Source organism: Nerophis lumbriciformis, linkage group LG18 (assembly GCF_033978685.3).
Source record: "Nerophis lumbriciformis linkage group LG18, RoL_Nlum_v2.1, whole genome shotgun sequence".
Lineage (NCBI taxonomy): Eukaryota > Metazoa > Chordata > Actinopteri > Syngnathiformes > Syngnathidae > Nerophis > Nerophis lumbriciformis.
Genome location: NC_084565.2, coordinates 19,875,298 through 19,893,772, shown reverse-complemented (window position 1 = coordinate 19,893,772; position 18,475 = coordinate 19,875,298). Strand labels below are relative to the sequence as shown.

General features: G+C 39.2%; 1 protein-coding gene across 1 annotated transcript; it reads left to right on the top strand.

Moving 5' to 3' along the window:
- The first annotated feature begins 204 nt into the window (after positions 1-204).
- rnf126 (ring finger protein 126) lies at positions 205-15,538 on the top strand. Its single transcript, XM_061977804.1, has 9 exons — positions 205-488; positions 6,588-6,646; positions 6,914-6,974; positions 7,218-7,453; positions 7,543-7,611; positions 11,695-11,764; positions 11,850-11,943; positions 12,195-12,310; positions 14,611-15,538. Exons 1-9 carry the CDS (start codon positions 414-416, stop codon positions 14,785-14,787), a joined length of 957 nt encoding a protein of 318 aa, XP_061833788.1. The 5' UTR covers positions 205-413; the 3' UTR covers positions 14,788-15,538.
- The last annotated feature ends 2,937 nt before the right edge of the window (positions 15,539-18,475 follow it).

Below are 18,475 nucleotides of genomic sequence, written 5' to 3'. Positions count from 1 at the left end.
ACTAAACTTTATTGATGCACCAAAGCGCCATCTTGTGCCGACATTGTGTACAACAACTCATATGCCATTACATCAAAGCTGACATTTTTTTACATTGACTATATAAATGATTACATTGTAATTAATTGAACACCACTTGAAAGTTAATTAATTAAACGTGTTGTATATTAAAATACAAACAAACGCATGTCATTAGTTTCCATTATGTAATAGTCAGATTCGAGCCCGAGGATTGTATATGCCCCTGTTAAAAGTCAATACGCGTATTCACAATACATTTGTGAGAATAATTGTTTCGCAATTATAAGCAAGAATATGTTATTATTCACTGTTTTGTGGTAATTTTGTCAGGAAAACATTGTCCCCTGCCGTGCTCCATACTTGCCCCTACCTCTGCGCCTCAGAGGCTAAAGATGGCTGAAGCTCATCCATGGCCTAGCCGGTTCTTCTGTCACAGATGCTCCGCAGAAATTAGCCCTCGCCTTCCCGTAAGTACTCTCGTCATTGTGTGGGGGCAAAGACAATCAAACACACTTTGTGACGTTTTTAAGAGGTTCATTTTGGAAATTGGGGGCCGAATGATAGCATGCTAACGGTGTTAGCTGGAGGAGGTACCGTTTACTACAGATGCTAATATGCGGCTAACTAGCACGCTAACGAGATAGCTAAATGTTGCTTCTAATGACGTATTGCGCGTAAAAACGGCCATGTCATGACACGATTTACATTAAGATAATGCATTTGTCACGTCTGCCGTTCAACTAATATAGGCAGTTTTCGCTGGCTTTTGATTTAAAGCTCTGCCGGTATCAACTATGCTTAAGCCCCTACTCTTTATTGTTAAAACAAACATACAAATAGACGGAATATAAATTGAAAGAGTAAAATTAAACCGCATTTCTAGGTATTATGATTGATGATAAATTGAAGTGGGAATCTCATGTAAAGAATATACAACATAAAGTAAATGAAGTAGCAAGAAACTCGTCAATAATGAATAAAGAAAAATATGTTCTAGACCAAAAATCACTCCATGTTCTCTACTGCAGTGTTTTTCAACCTTTTCTGAGGCGAGGCACGTTTTTTTTCATTGAAAAAATGCGGAGGCACACCACCAGCAGAAAACATAACAAAATTAAACTCAGCAGCTGATATTGACAGTAAAAAGTTGTTCTGGCAATTGTTGGATATGAATTCAAACCATAACCAAGCATTCATCAATATAGCTCTTGTCTCAAAGTACTGTCACATCATGCTGTGACTTGTTTGGAGTTTTTTTTTGCTGTTTTCCTGTGTGTAGTGTTTTAGTTCTTGTCTTGCGCTCCTATTTTGGTGGCTTTTCCTGTTTTGTGGGTATTTTCCTGTTGCAGTTTCATCTCTTTGTTTTAGCAATCAAGACTATTTCAGTTCTGTGGATGCTATCCTTTTTATGTGTGGACAATGGACATTGTTGATTGTCATGTCATGTACAGACGTACTTTGTGGACGCCGTCTTTGCTCCACGCGCTATAAGTCTTTGCTGTTGTCCAGCATTCTGTTTTTGTTTACTTTGTAGCCATCCATCCATCCATTTTCTACAGCTTATTACCTTCGGGGTCGCGGGGGGTGCTGGAGCCTATCTCAGCTACAATCGGGCAGAAGGCGGGGTACACCCTGGACAAGTCGTCACCTCATCACAGGGCCAACACAGATAGACAGACATTATTCACACTCACATTCACACACTAGGGCCAATTTAGTGTTGCCAATCAGCCAGTTCAGTTTTAGTTTCTTCTGCATAGCCATCCCTAAGCTTCAATACCTTTTCTGAGCGGCATTCGCCTTGTTTTTTTTTTGGTTTAAGCATTGGATACCTTTTTGACCTGCACGCTGCCTCCAGCATATATTGATCATGACAAAGCAATTAGCTACCTGCTGCCACCTACTGATATGGAAGAGTATTAAACGATTACTCTGCCGAGCTCTAAATAAATAATAATCTCCAACATTGCGATTAGACTTAGACTTAGACTTAGACAAACTTTAATGATCCACATGGGAAATTGTTCAACACAGTAGCTCAGTTACAATGATGGAAAGGACAATGCAGGTATAAATAGACTAATATAGCGATAAAAAATCTGACATATATACGAATATATACATAATATGTGTACAACAATGCGCAAACTTAAAACTTGTCTTGGAAAAAATACTTCTGTGAATAAAAATGTAGCATTGCATAGAAATAAACTCCACTAAATCAAAGATACTAATAATCAATAAATAGTAATACAAATCACATAAATAAAATGCAGACTTCTGTCTTTGATAACATAATTCTGTAAATAAAAATGTAGTATTGTACATAGTATGCGAATAAATGAACTAGTAAAACATTGAGATGACTATAGTTTTAGTAAGTGGATAAACGCAGGATTTTCCATGACGTATTCTGGGCTCCTTGGTTAATGTGTACTGATGTTAAAGACAATGTATACTTCATTTGCACATTTAATATATCACTATATCGATGATTAAATGTGTTAAAATTACACAAGAACTGCTTTAGTGATCGCTCCGTGCGTTGTTCGTCTTTCTCATTGTACCGTATTTTCCGCACTATAAGGATTATAAGGCGCACCTTCAATGAATGGCATATTTAAAAACTTTGTTCATATATAAGGCGCACCGGATTATAAGGCGCACCTATGCATCCATTAGATGGAGCTGCACTAAAGGGAATGTCAACAAAACAGTCAGATAGGTCAGTCAAACTTTATTAATAGATTACAAACCAGCGTTCTAACAACTCTGTTCACTCCCAAAATAAATAAACAGCTGTTTTATTATTTTCCTTGAGGAAAAGTCAGTGACGTGGTGTTTTGTTTATCTTTTAACAACAGCAAGGTATAACATGTAGTGCAACATTTATATCACATAGTGGAGGGGAACTTTTCCCTGATTCAATAAACACGTAAAAAACAGTGATACTGTTACGGTAAATCAAACGTGCAATCACAATATAATAACACTCGAAATAGTGCAGAGCAATAACAATATATCAATAACTCAATGTTGTTCAAACGTTAATGTCACACAACACAACACACAAAATAAACATGTAAAGCTCACTTTATGAAGTTATTCCTCATCCACAAATCCCTCAAATTCTTCTTCTTCAGTGTCCGAATTAAACACCATTGATTCGTTTATGTTAAATTCTCTCGCTGCTGCTCTATTCCCGTGTTGTACTGCGTGACTGATCGTCTTAAGTTTATACTCTGCGTCGTAAGCATGTCTCTTAATAGGAGCCATTTTTGGGTTAGAAGCGCTTCTTCTACGGGGGGAAATGAAGTTGGCGGCTGCTTACGGGGGAAAATGAAGTTGGCGGCTGTTTACTGTAGTTGCGAGACCTAAACTTTATGAAAATGAAGTTCAGGTTTGTTGTGGCTCAATATTGGTCCATATATAAGGCGCACCGGATTATAAGGCGCACTGTCAGCTTTTGAGAAAATTGAAGGTTTTTAGGTGCGCCTTATAGTGTGGAAAATACGGTACATGGTTTCATCGTACCTTGTGTAAATGATTCCACCACAGAAAGCTGCTTCTTAGCTGGACTTTGTTTTAGCAGTCTTGTTCACCTTGTACTGTTTTGACCATAGTGTTGATGATCGACAAATGTGTCAACACCTGTGGCTGTAGCCAATATTTAGTGTAGCTGCATCTGAAGAAGCTTGTGTAGCGAGCACCTAGCAGCTTTATTTACAACCTTTTTGACCTCGGGGCTCAGTTTTTCCACTACAGAGGGGCCCAGAGCACACTCAAATATTAACACTGAATTAGTAATCTTAATTTTGATTTTAACCATTTTCAATAATTACATCGAAACTACCTACGGTTTAACGGAATAAACCTTTTCAAATGATATTAAAGAATTGTTAATCACAAAAAATATTATCAAGGCTTAGGTCAGGCTTATTACTAAAATAAATACTAATCAAGTATATTACAAAAAAGGGACTAATAAAAACTAATGACAAATGTACATACAGTTACGCAGTGCTAAGAGAAATACATTCTAACTAAATAATAAATAATAATAAATGTGTCTTAAATAAAGTGTCAATAAGATTAAAGTGCAAATCAAAATAAATACAGCTTCACCACTTAAGTCATTATTTTTGTGCTTAAAGGGGCTGTTTGCAACTTGCTCACATTTTTCAAAGCAAAAAAATATAACAAGCACACCATTGGTTAGCTTGTGTTACCATTAGTGGTTTAACAAAACACATTTGTGTTAAAACGGTCTACATTTTTCACAATCACTAAAAGCAGTCCAAGAGAACATACTTGCCAACCATGAGACCTCCGATTTCAGGGGGTGGGGTGGGGGGTGGGGGGCGTGGTCGGGGGTGGGGGTGGGGGCGTGGTTAAGAGGGGAGGAGTATATTTACAGCTAGAATTCACCAAGTCAAGTATTTCATATATATAAATATATATATATATAAGAAATACTTGACTTTCCGTGAATTCTAGCTATATATATATATATATATATATATATATATATATATATATATATATATATATATAAATAAATAAGAGAAATACTTGAATTTCACACACATAACACTCATCTACTCATTGTTGAGTTAAGGGTTGAATTGTCCATCCTTGTTCTATTCTCTGTCACTATTTTTCTAACCATGCTGAACACCCTCTCCGATTATGCATTCTGCTTCGTTTCCTTGTTGTGTGCGCAGTTGTGCACTGCACTCTCTAAAAGCCCTAGATGTTATTGTCACATATGCATGTACAGTAGATGGCAGTATTGTCCTGTTTAAGAGTGTCACAACATTGCTGTTTACGGCAGACGAACTGCTTTACGGTAGACGAAAACGTGACGGCTGTTGTTGTGTGTTGTTACCGCGCTTGGAGGACGTTAATGAAACTGCCTAACAATAAACCCACATAAGAAACCAAGAACTCGCCCTCGATCATTCTACAGTTATAACGTGATTGGGCAGGCACGCTGTTTATATTGTGGGAAAGTGGACGTGAAAACAGGCTGTCGACACGTCACTCAGGTCCGCATGGAGCTGGAGGGGGCGTGGCCTCCAGCTCCGCCTGAATTCCGGGAGATTTTTGGGAGAAAATTTGTCCCGGGAGGTTTTCGGGAGAGGCGCTGAATTTCGGGAGTCTCCCGGAAAATCCGGGAGGGTTGGCAAGTATGCAAGAGAAGCAACAAACAATTTGCAGTCATGTTGTTGTTACGATAGAATATACATTCAATGACAGCTAACACTAATTATCCAAATCGCAATTAGTAGCTAACAACACCCAAAGAAAATGCGTGTGCATGTGTTACGTACTTATGTAGTCACATTATTACGTCATAGAAGCCGGAAGAGGGCTGAATATACTGTGTAAAATACGTTGGAAAGATAGCGCCCTCTAGACATCTATGTAAATGTTGCAAACAGCCCCTTTTAAGAAACTACTCTCTGACTTTAGCTCCAGACTTTTTCTGTATGTTTGATATTGTCATTACTGCCACAAATGGTGGAACAGTGTATACAACTGAGTACCGCTGCAGCCCATTATGACCCCAGTTGATATAAAAATATTTTTGGCGGCCTTCTAGGGGGCCCTCGCGGCTCAAATATGGGTCTTTGTTTAAGAAACACTGATCAAGTATGGTATCATGCTATACGGGGCGGTCTAGCTCGGTTGGTAGAGCGACCGTGCCAGCAACTTGAGGGTTTCAGGTTCAATCCCCGCTTCTGCCATCCTAGTCACTGCCGTTGTGTCCTTGGGCAAGACACTTTACCCACCTGCTCCCAGTGCCACCCACACTGGTTTAAATGTAACTTAGATATTGGGTTTCACTATGTAAAGCGCTTTGAGTCACTAGAGAAAAGCGCTATATAAATATAATTCACTTCACTTCATCTGCAATGTACGTACTGTAAAATAGTAATGCACTAAGTACTTGGCTGTTGGTGTGAACTCCGCGCTTGTTACACTTGCTGTACTGTCGTTGACAATAAACAATAAACTCATTAGCAGTATTAATGCTGGCTGAGCACTTTACTCTTTAGCGCTATCACGACATGTTCTGTTTCTGTTGCATTAGGCACTTTCTCATGCACTCCAAATCGTTATTAAAGTAAAAAAACATAAGTTGTTGTATTTACTTTTTTATTTTTGTATTCAGAAATAAGCCTCTCTTATTTTATCCGCTTTTTACAATTAATGCCCGGTCATCTTTTGCGGTTAAGGTAATAAACGATAGCCAAGTCAAAATATAAACAATGAAAATAATCGATCGCAACATTCATCATAGATTTATAAATGTTTTAAGTAGCATTTTAACATTCTTACCTGTTGTGTAAAAATAGGTCAATTACTGTTACTATTAGGAAATACAAACAATAAAAAAACGTAGTCTTATTTTTTTTATAAAGGCAAGACATGAAAGTTATTTTTATGTCTGTCTTACCAGTCAGGTAAGTGTAAAAAGAAGTGAACCACCTATAAAACACCCTATTACAAGTGGCAAAGCCTATCGTGACACTCGCACTGACTCCCCTTCTCTCCCACAGGAGTACACATGTCCAAGATGTGAGTCAGGGTTTATTGAGGAGCTGCTGGAAGAAAGAAGGTGTGTATTTTATTTGTTTTTGTAAATAGTGTACCACCATCCAAATGTATTTGAATGTATAATATATTTCTAAGTCTAAGTGTCAATTATTTTGGTTTCACTGTGGTAACATGTTCTAGTTGGGAATTAATAAGGATACATTTGATGTTGTTCACATGCTGTGACATAATAACCGAATATAAACAATTAAGGCCGTAAGGCAAACGCAAAAAAAAAAAAAAAAAAAAAGTCAACACATAACTCGTCGATACTCTGTCCCCTGTCTAGTGCTGACAATGGCTCCATGCCTACTATCTCCAGCGGGCCACAAAACCAGCAACCATTTGAGGTTCCCAACTCATTCTTTACTTCATCACATTGTGTGTTACTGTCGACATCACTAGTCTCTTATGTTAATCTATGGAAGACTGTTATCACCGTTCTACTACTGTATGTGCAAACAGTTGTACCAATACCCCGTGACATTTTCATTGTAACACAGTCAACACTGCTACTCAGTTTTGTTGACCATAAATTGCAAGTGGAGCTGCTCTTCCTCAGCATCCAAATGAATTCATGTTTAATCCTGCAGAATCCAGACCAGCACTTGTTTACATTCCCTTCGGGCTATGGCCAGTTCTCGCTGAGTGTCTTTGACGATGCGTTTGATTTTGGGGCCGGACTCCGAGAGGAAGACAACCGGGATGCGGAAAACCGCAGAGAAAGGGAGAATGCATCGCGACAACGATATAGCGCCAGGCAACCGAGAAGTCGTCAAGGTTCGAGGCGGCAGGCAGGCAGGCATGAAGGAGTTCCGACTTTGGAAGGGTAAGTCAACCAAAAACTAAATCATGAGGCTGAAATTGTTTTCCTTTGGATCTCTTCCTTTTATGATGATTTCTCATTGTGTTTTGTAGAATAATTCAGCAGCTTGTTAATGGAATCATTGCCCCCACTGCAATGCCGAATATTGGCATTGGACCCTGGTGAGTGTTTGAACTGGAGAAAACCAAAAAACATTTGTTAATGAAGTTGCCTGAGGTTCAAAGCTCATTATTTTTGACTTATGAGCATAGCTGTCTGTCATGTCAGTTCAGCAGCTGAAAACATCCAATTTGAAAGTGAAGGTGGCACTAATGTATTGATGTGCTAAATTTACCATCTTGGCGTACCTCACTCAATTTATTTTGGTACATTTTAGGGATGCACAATATTATTTGTGGCCGATAATTATTGACCAATATTGGCAATTATGATGTCACATCGATAATTCCGATTAGAGCTCCCTGGCTCTTCAACCCTCCCCTCACCTACGGTATGGTTGCATATTTGTGATGTCATGATACTGCGTGCATGCACTGTTGTGTACAAAGAAAAGCAACATGACACGGCAGTAATCAGTGTGGCCTTTCTTTAGCATGTCGGAAGAAGACATTTCACTTGTAGTTTGGAAAACGTGTTCTGCAGAAATTAAACGGGGAGGGTTAAAGACGACTTTTTAACACCATAAAATCTGTCACCTCAAAATTCTCCATCGCAAAGACTTACGGAAACAGTATGAAGCCACTTGTGCTGCTAACTTAGATGTAGCATTAATAGCGGCGACCGCAGCAAACGTAAAGCCACAAGACTAATTAGAAAGTGTTTGATAATTGGCAAAGGTTCAAAAGAAAATACCCCAGGCGAAAAAACTTGACAAAATTAGTAATTGCGTGTTTAACTTAATGGTTCATCTGGAGGCTCGGGTATTGGTTAGATATATTTTTATGATTTCTTTGTAGAAAAAATGCACTTATCTTTTGAACCATGATTTCTTTATGCACTATTTAATTGCTTTGTTATTGTTTGGGATAAATATAATTGTATTTATTACATTTTTTGTCAATCAACAAGAGATCTGACCCGACTTGTTTTCGTTTTGTTGCATATTACTATGCAGAATCTTATTGGCTTAGATCTGTTGGAGTCATTTATGTACCGCATATTGTTGGGGAGATTTTTGTGTTTTTTCATTTTATGAAATCGTATTCAAATGTTTGAGTTGCTTGTTGTCTATTAATCAAATAATTGAAAAAATGATATCTCAATATACGTATATATATATATATATATACCGTATTTTCCGCACTATAAGGCGCACCGGATTATTAGCCGCACCTTCAATGAATTACATATTTCATAACTTTGTCCACCAATAAGCCGCCCCGGATTATAAGCCGCGCCTACGCTGCGCTAAAGGGAATGTCAAAAAAACAGTCAGATAGTTCAGTCAAACTTTAATAATATATTGAAAACCAGCGTTCTAACAACTCTGTCCCAAAATGTACGCAAATGTGCAATCACAAACATAGTAAAATTCAAAATGGTGTAGAGCAATAGCAACATAACGTTGCTCGAACGTTAATGTCACAACACACAAAATAAACATAGCGCTCACCTTCTGAAGTTATTCTTCATTCGTAAATCCTTCGAATTCTTCGTCTTCGGTGTCCGAATTGAAAAGTTGCGCAAGCGTGGGATCCAAAAATGGCCGGCTCCGTCTCGTCGAAGTCATCGGATTCAGTGTCGCTGTTGTTGTGCAGCAGTTCTGTGAATCCTGCCTTCCGGAAAGCTCGGACCACAGTTGTGACCGAAATATCTGCCCAGGCATTTACGATCCACTGGCAAATGTTGGCGTATGTCGTCCGGCGCTGTCTGCCCGTCTTAGTGAAGGTGTGTTCGCCTTCGGAGCTGTGTGAAAAAAGCCACCCGGCCTCTTCGCGTAAACTTCCCTTAACCACTCGCTCATCTTTTCTTCATCCATCCATCCCTTCGAGTTAGCTTTTATGATGACGCCGGCTGGAAAGGTCTCTTTTGGCAAGGTCTTCCTTTTGAATATCACCATGGGTGGAAGTTAGCATGGCAAGCTAGAACCACAGTGAAGGATGACTTCTCATTCCCTGTGGTGCGAATATTCACCGTACGTGCTCCCGTTCCACAGTGCGGTTCACAGGAATATCAGTTGCTGTGAAATACGGTAGTAATCCGTGTGCGGATGGAGAGATTGCGTCTTTTTATGAACCGGATCCTTGTCGCTTAGTAGGAGCCATTTTGTGGTCTTTACAGATGTAAACAGGAAATGAAACGTACGGTGATATCCGCGCGTTTTTTCTTCTTCTTCCGGGGGCGAGTGGTTGCTTACAGTAGAAGAAGAAGCGCTTCCTGTTCTATGGGGGCGGGTGCTTTCCTTGGCGGTTGCTTGCGTAGAAGAAGAAGCGCTTCCTGTTCTACCGGGAAAAAAGATGGCGGCTGTTTACCGAAGTTGCGAGATCGAAACTTTATGAAAATGAATCGTAATAAAGCGCACCGGGTTATAAGGCGCACTGTCAGCTTTTGAGAAAAATTGTGATTTTTAGGTGCGCCTTATAGTGCGGAAAATACGGTAAATATATATATATATATATATATATATATATAATTTATTTTTTTTATTTTTTTGCTCGCCGCAATAATTCCAATTGTTTGCATGGGTCAGAATTATAGTAGGAAGTGTATTTGTACTCTGATTATCAATCAATCAATCAATCATTGTTTATTTATATAGCCCTAAATCACAAGTGTCTCAAAGGGCTGCACAAGCCACAACGACATCCTCGGTCTAGAGCCCACATTATAGCTAATTAAGGAACGAAATATCACTTGACATTATCCTTATCTCTACAATACATTTGTACCGTATTTTTCGGACTATAAGTCGCTCCGGAGTATACGTCGCACCGGCCGAAAATGCACAATAAAGAAGGGAAAAAAACATATATATGTCGCACTGGAGTATAAGTCGCATTTTTGGGGGAAATTTATTTGATAAAATCCAACACAAAGAATAGACATTTGAAAGGCAATTTAAAATAAATAAAGAATAGTGAACAACAGGCTGAATAAGTGTACGCCATATGACGCACAAATAACCAACTGATAACGTGCCTGGTATGCTAACACAACACATTATGGTAAGAGTCATTCAAATAACTATAACATATAGAACATGCTATACGTTTACCAAATCTGTCACTCCCGATCGCTAAATCCGATGAAATCTTCTTCCTCGGTGTTGCCTCTGGTATGCGCCCCGCTAGCGTCCTTTCTTTCTGCTGCTCGATTGCTGTTCTCTGCAGCATATTTTCACTCCAGCTTGTAATCTGCAGTATATGATTTCCTTTTCGGTGCCATTTTAGTTCAGTCCTTCTCAGTTTTTATAAGTTACCGCCAATGTTGATGTGATCCATTTTAATAGTTCCGGCAGTAGCGTATAGCATATAGCAGTTAGCATATCATGACCCACAATGCACTTCTGCCATGACACTCCCCCGCCGAATTCTTATTGGTTGGCGTGTGAGTGATGATTGCTGATGTGTGTGTGACGATTGCGGACGTTTTCTTCGTCGCTCACGCGAATGAGATGAATAATATTATTTGATATTTTACGATAATGTGTTAATAATTTCACACATAAGTCGCTCAGGAGTATACATCGCACCCACAGCCAAACTATGAAAAAAACATCGACTTATAGTCTGAAAAATACGGTATATATTTTTTAAGAGTGTATACATATTCGGCAAAAGTGTAAACTGTTCAATTAATTTCATATCACAACATTTTGTGTAAATATATATGCATAAAGTATTGGTTTTCGTTATTGATTATCGGTTGTAAAGGTCTGAAAAATTATTTGTTATCAGTATTGGTTCAAATTTCCATTATCGTGCATACCTAAGTTTGTTATTGTAAAATTTACAGCAAACATGGCAGTACCTCAAAATTACTCTCTTCCGGTTTACTTCCGGTACTCTGTTTTGATTGTCATAGCAGGCCTTTAATGCTGAACACTTGTTTGCCCTAAATCAATTCAACGCTGTGCTGGTGTAGTGTATACAGTATATTTGTGACTTGATGAAATTCAACTTGATTAACAGAATTCCTAATCATTTAAAACCATGATATTTTAAATGTTTCATCATGTCCATCCCTAGTAGCACCAAGAAAATGTATGTCATTGCCTCATTTGTTTAATATTTTTTCTTTTACAGGGGCGTTCTTCATTCAAATCCAATGGATTATGCGTGGGGGGCTAATGGGTTAGATGCTATTATAACACAGGTATTTTACTCATTCACTCACACGTTTCAGCTATATTATGAGCCCATATGTGATGTAATGACTCGTGTACTCTCTTCAATTTTAGTTATTAAACCAATTTGAGAACACGGGTCCTCCACCTGCTGATAGAGATAAAATAAAAAATCTGCCTTCAGTCCACATTACGGAGGACCAAGTGGGTAAGTTAGAGCGGTATTTCCATTGATATGTTGTTGTTGTAGACAAAAAAGTATTACATGCTAATAATATTTAAATGAATGAGTTGTTGATAAGTGACTGCAATATCAGGCGTACAAGGAACATTTTGTCAAGCTGAAGGAAAATTCGCTTACTGTGTTTACAAAACACCTTGGTCAGCAGAAATATTTCTTATAGTGGACTATTATTTCTTTAAGTTGTTGTTATATTCCATATGTGGCCTGTCTTCCAGCTTCAGGACTGGAATGTCCAGTGTGTAAAGAAGATTACAGTGTGGAAGAAAATGTGAGGCAGCTACCGTGCAATCACATGTTCCACAACGATTGCATTGTACCCTGGTTGGAGCAGGTAGAACACCACGTACACATAAAAAATAACTGAACTGTTTGTGTTCCACCTCACTGTAATATTCAAAGGCTGTGATTGGTCTGCATTTTTTAGATTATTTCCTGTTTTTCATACAACTCACTAAGAGAGCATACAGACCACCCAGGAAAACACTTTCTCCTTCCATTTGGGGTCAAAATCTGAAGGTCATCGAGAGTTGTGCTTGTTCATTGAGTTGACATCACTTCCTCACCCCAACTAAGACCTATAAAAGCTGGGGTGTCCTAATTGTGGTTGCGTTTCATTTTTTTCTTGACCCATGGAGCATTTTAGAAATAAATTCAACCAAAATAACAGCAATAAAAGTTAAAAGAAATTGAGCAATTAGGCACAATCATAAGAAAAACAGCTGACATGTTGATACTAAAAACTATTTATCACACGATATCTTTAAAGGCCTACTGAAACCTACTACTACCGACCATGCAGTCTGATAGTTTATATATCAATGATGAAATCTTAACATTGCAACACATGCCAATACGGCCGAGTTAGCTTACTAAAGTGCAATTTTAAATTTTGCGCGAAATATCCTGCTGAAAACGTCTCGGTATGATGACGTCTGCGCGTGACATCACGGATTGTGGAGGACATTTTGGGAGAGCATGGTGGCCAGCTATTAAGTCGTCTGTTTTCATCGCAAAATTCCACAGTATTCTGGACATCTGTGTTGGTGAATCTTTTGCAATTTGTTCAATGAACAATGGAGACAGCTAAGAAGAAAGCTGTAGGTGGGAAGCGGTGTATTGCGGGCGGCTGCAGCAACACAAAAACAGCCGGTGTTTCATTGTTTACATTCCCGAAAGATGACAGTCAAGCTTTACCATTGGCCTGTGGAGAACTGGGACAACAGAGACTCTTACCAGGAGGACTTTGAGTTGGATGCGCAGACGCGGTACCGTGAGTACGCATGCAGCTGCGGCTTCCAAACATTTGATCGCTTGCCCGTACGTGCGTGCCGCTATGTGCATGTCACGTACGTAACTTTGGGGACTTTGGGGAAATATACGTGCTGTATGAACTTTGGGGAGGTGAACGGTACTTTGGGCTGTGGGATTGAGTGTGTTGTGCAGGTGTTTGAGTTGTATTGGACGGGGGGGAGGTGTTTGTTATGTGGGATTAATTTGTGGCATATTAAATATAAGCCTGGTTGTGTTGTGGCTTATAGAGTGTACTGTATATATGTCTTGTGTTTATTTACTGTTTTAGTCATTCCCAGCTGAATATCAGGTCCCACCCGCCTCTCACAGCATCTTCCCAATCTGAATCGCTCCCACTGCCTTCAGTCCTTCACTCTTACTTTCCTCATCCACAAATCTTTTCAAATTAATGGGGAAATCGTCGCTTTCTCGGTCCGAATTGCTCTCGCTGCTGGTGGCCATGATTGTAAACAATGTGCGGATGTGAGGAGCTCCACAACCTGTGACGTCACGCGCATATCGTCTACTACTTCCAGTACAGGCAAGGCTTTTTTATCAGCGACCAAAAGTTGCGAACTTTATCGTCGATGTTCTCTACTAAATCCTTTCAGCAAAAATATGGCAATATCACGAAATGATCAAGTATGACACATAGAATGGACCTGCTATCCCCGTTTGAATAAGAAAATCGCATTTCAGTAGGCCTTTAAATATTGTGAGACTTTTCTCCTCATTTCAGATTTTAAAATGATATTAGATCCCAGCAGGACACTAGCAAGCTGCTTTTAATAAAGTACTCCGCAAGTCTCAAGTTGTCTACAGAGCAAATACGGGTTCTTCTCTTGGCCAAAACAAATGAATGTTGTGGGTTGCTTCCCTGACCACACCTACTCTGGTATTTTAGGTCGAGGGGTCGGCTCCAGCCCTCTATCCCCGCCACCGCTCAAGCTGTATGAAGACGTGCCGCCCTCAGCAAGTTACATGCTAATGGTTACTCATTAAATTTTAAGTCTGTCACTGGTGTCAAGTTGTTGCTGTAACCATATTTAGGCAAGGCTCTAAAATGTTGTTGCTGTAACCAAGTTGTTGCTGTAACCATATCACACTGAGCAGCTAGGCAAGGCTCTAAAATGTTGTGATATTGCAATTTATGTTAGAGGTTCTGTGGTTAGCATCAGACCAATATTTCATCTGGTGGCATCATGCTAAATAGCTAAATGAAAAGCGAAACATAAGTAAGGCTCTCATCCTTCACAAGTTGTATGTGACGTTTGACTGGATGTTTTTTTTTTTTTCACTTTCCAGAATTTAGAAGTTTTATTGTATGTTCTTCCTCCCCAGCATGACACGTGTCCAGTGTGCAGGAAAAGCTTGAGTGGACAAAACACGGCCACCAACCCTCCAGAACTATCAGGGATGAACTTTACCTCCTCTTCTTCCTCGTCATCCTCCTCGTCCTCCTCCACCCCTCAATCCTCTAGCTCCACCATTAACGATAACGCCACAGACAACTCGTAGAGAAGATTTCTTCTCATCCGTCCCTACCACTTTTTGAGCCGTCTCGAGCTCCCAGGCATCAGAAAGGATGGTGCACCTGTTTCTCTCTGACGTAGGGTAGACAGCCCAGGTGCATCTAAAAAAAAATTAAAAAGAGCCTGGTAAGTGAGATGTGAGGTCCAATGCATTTCTGCTGGGCCAGTGGCTCCTGTTTTTTGGGGTTTTTTTTCCATCAGGGATCCAAACAGAAAACAGGTGGAGGCCATAGGAGGAGGGAAGCCTCTGTCAGAGACAATGTTGTGGGTATGACTCCTCATGCAGGACAAAGATTTTGGAAGTGAACTGTTTTTGCCTGTGTGAAACGCAAAAAAGAAATGTACATTTATTCTGTTTTTATGAGTCCCATTGATATATAATTAATGACCTACCATGCACTCAAGTGCACTGTTAACGTGTGCACTTCATTTTTCTTCATGGTTTTTGTTTTTGCGACTACTTCATAGTGAGGGCTCCCACACAGTTTACCACAAGACCCAAATGGATTTTGAAGTGAAAGCGATTTTTATATTTTACCTGCAAGACTAAAAAAAACAGTTCCCATCCTCCTGGCAATTTGAAACATTAAAGTTAATTTGTGCATTTTAACCTCAGCGGAAAATTGAGATATTTTCTCAGGTTGCTAATTGATTTGCAGTATGATCGTGTATGGAGAATATGAGAAAATAAAGATGTTTTGGTGAAAACACTCAAGAAAAATGTGTAGTCGTGCAGTTTTTGTTAGTGTTTACAACTGCACATGAATGCCTTGGAAACAGGCTTGCAAAGACTTGCTATAAGCACTGCTTTTCCCAGTTGACAACTTTAAGGCTCTTGAGTGTACCGGATAGCAGGAAGTGACTTCAAAACAGATTTAAGATTTTTTTGATTGTATTGTGCTGTTTGAGCTTGCTGTAAAAGGTCTGGCCTGCATCAATGAAGTCCTCAATCCTGCTTCCTTTTTAATTGTTATACCATCAAAGGTGTACTTCCTCCATTATTGTATCCACTCCTCAGTCGGGATGACAGTTCAATGGTCTCATGTGAAGGGATTGTTCCTATGGACGTGTGGAATATGCTTCATTTTACCATTGATGCTGTGGTACTTACCTATTCAAACTTTTTAACAATGCCATTAAATATACAGTAAATTACAGTATGTGACCAAATTGTACCATAAAGTATATAGGGGCATGTTTTTTGAAAGTGTTCAAGAAGTAGTTCAAACAATATCCTTCTGAGATGCAGCTTTTTTGTTGCCATAGAAATGTATCTTTCTTGGTAAAAACAATCTGACCTATTTTTTGGTCAGAATTTTTTTCATTCCTAATGCACTGTCCTTAGAGGGTGACAGTACTAAATATTTGTTTCGTCCTTTGTTTCCTATTGATGCGAGGAACACGATTCCCTATATTACCATAAGTATTTGGCCACCCATCCAAATAATCAGAATCAGGTGTCCTAATCACTTGGCCTGGCCACAGGTGTATAAAATCAAGCACTTAGGCATGGAGACTGTTTTTACAAACATTTGTGAAAGAAAGGGCCGCTCTGAGGCGCTCAGTGATTTCCAGCGTGGAACTGTCATAGGATGCCACCTGTGCAACAAATCCAGTTGCAAAATTTCCTCGCTCCTAAATGTTCCAAAGTCAACTGTCGGCTTTATTATAAGAAAATAGAAGAGTTTGGGAACAACAGCAACTCTGTCACAAAGTAGTAAGTCACGTAGACTGACATAGAGGGGTCAGCGGATGCTAAAGCGCAAAGTGCAAAGAGGTCGCACACTTTCTGCACAGTCAGTTGCTACAAAGCTCCAAACTTCATGTGACCTTCCAATTAGCCCACGTACGGTACGCAGAGAGCTTAATGGAATGGGTTTCCATGGCCGAGCAGCTGCATCTAAACCATACGTCACCAAGTCCAATGCAAAGCGTCAGATGCAGTGGTGTAAAGCACGTCGCCACTGGACTCTAGAGCAGTGGAGACGCGTTCTCTGGAGTGATGAATCATGCTTTTCCATCTGGCAATCTAATGGACGAGTCTGGGTTTGGAGGTTGCCAGGAGAACGGTACATTTCGGACTGCATTGTGCCGAGTATGAAATTTGGTGGAGGAGGAATTATGGTGTGGTTTTTTTCTTCTTCAGGAGTTGGGCTTGGCCCCTTAGTTCCAGTGAAAGGAACTTTGAATGCTCCAGGATACCAAAAGATTTTGGACAATTCCATGCTCCCAACGTTGTGGGAACAGTTTGGAGCGGGCCCCTTCTTCTTCCAAAATGACTGTGCACCAGTGCACAAAGCAAGGTCCATAAAGACATGGATGACAGAGTCTGGTGTGGATGAACTTGACTGGCCTGCATAGAGTCCTGACCTGAACCCTATAGAACACATTTGGGATAAATTAGAACGGAGACTGAGAGCCAGGCCTTCTCGACCAACATCAGTGTGTGACCTCACCAATGCGCTTTTGGAAGAATGGTGGAAAATTCCTATAAACACACTCCGCAACCTTGTGCACAGCCTTCACAAAAGAGTTGAAGCTGGAATAGCTGCAAAAGGTGGACCGACATCATATTGAACCCTATGGGTTAGGAATGGGATGGCACTTCAAGTTCATATGCGAGTCAAGGCAGATGGCCAAATACTTTTGGCAATATAGTGTATGTTTGAAATAGAACTATTAAATTATTTAAAAAAACTAAAAGTATTCACATTTTTGGACATTTCCTGCCACTGTCATTACGAATGATATTGCAAGAAATAGTGTTTACTGGTCACTCATGCATTTATGCAATGCATCAACCCTAATCACTTTAGATTTAATTATTGTAGTCATTTTGTGTTTGAATTTAGGCTGTCAAACACTTTACAAAGTAAAGATATGGCATTGCTCGGGTTTTCGGAGAAAGTTGTATAGTTGATTATAGATTGCATGTATTTTTCTGTAATCTAACTTTGGTTCATTACTGTTATTAGTAGGGTTGTCCGATAATGGCTTTTTTGCCGATATTCCAATATTGTCCAACTCTTAATTATGTCGTGGAATTAACACATTATTATGCCTAATTTGGACAACCCGGTATGGTGAAGATAAGGTCCTTTTTAAAAAAAAAATTATAAAATAAGATAAATAAATTAAAAACATTTTCTTGAATAAGTAAAGTAAAACAATATAAAAACAGTTACATAGAAACTAGTAATTAATGAAAATTAGTAAAATTTATTGTTAAAGGTTAGTACTATTAGTGGACCAGCAGCACGCACAATATGTGCTTACGGACTGTATCCCTTGCAGACTGTATTGATATATATTGATATATAATGTAGGAACCAGAATATTAATAACAGAAAGAAACAACCCTTTTGTGTGAATGAATGTAAATGGGGGAGGGAGGTTTTTTGGGTTGGTGCACTAATTGTAAGTGTATTTTGTGTTTTTTATGTTGATTTAATAAAAAAATAGAATAATAAATTAATTTTAAAAAACGATACCGATAATAAAAAAACGATACCGATCATTTCCGATATTACATTTTAAAGCGTTTATCTCTAGTTATTAGGCATATTTTGTTGTAAAAAAACCAACCAAAAAAACCTGCTGCAATATAATGCTCGCCACCAGAATAAACATGCAGTATTTGTCAATGTGACAGTGTCGATCAAAATGAATCCATA

Bases quoted from the DNA above. Each gene is read 5' to 3' on its own strand.
- rnf126 (XM_061977804.1), top strand. From the start codon at position 414: ATGGCTGAAGCTCATCCATGGCCTAGCCGGTTCTTCTGTCACAGATGC. The intron at 6,975-7,217 runs GTTCCCAACTCA...TTAATCCTGCAG, and splicing joins AAAACCAGCAACCATTTGAG to AATCCAGACCAGCACTTGTT. The intron at 11,944-12,194 runs GTAAGTTAGAGC...CCTGTCTTCCAG, and splicing joins CATTACGGAGGACCAAGTGG to CTTCAGGACTGGAATGTCCA.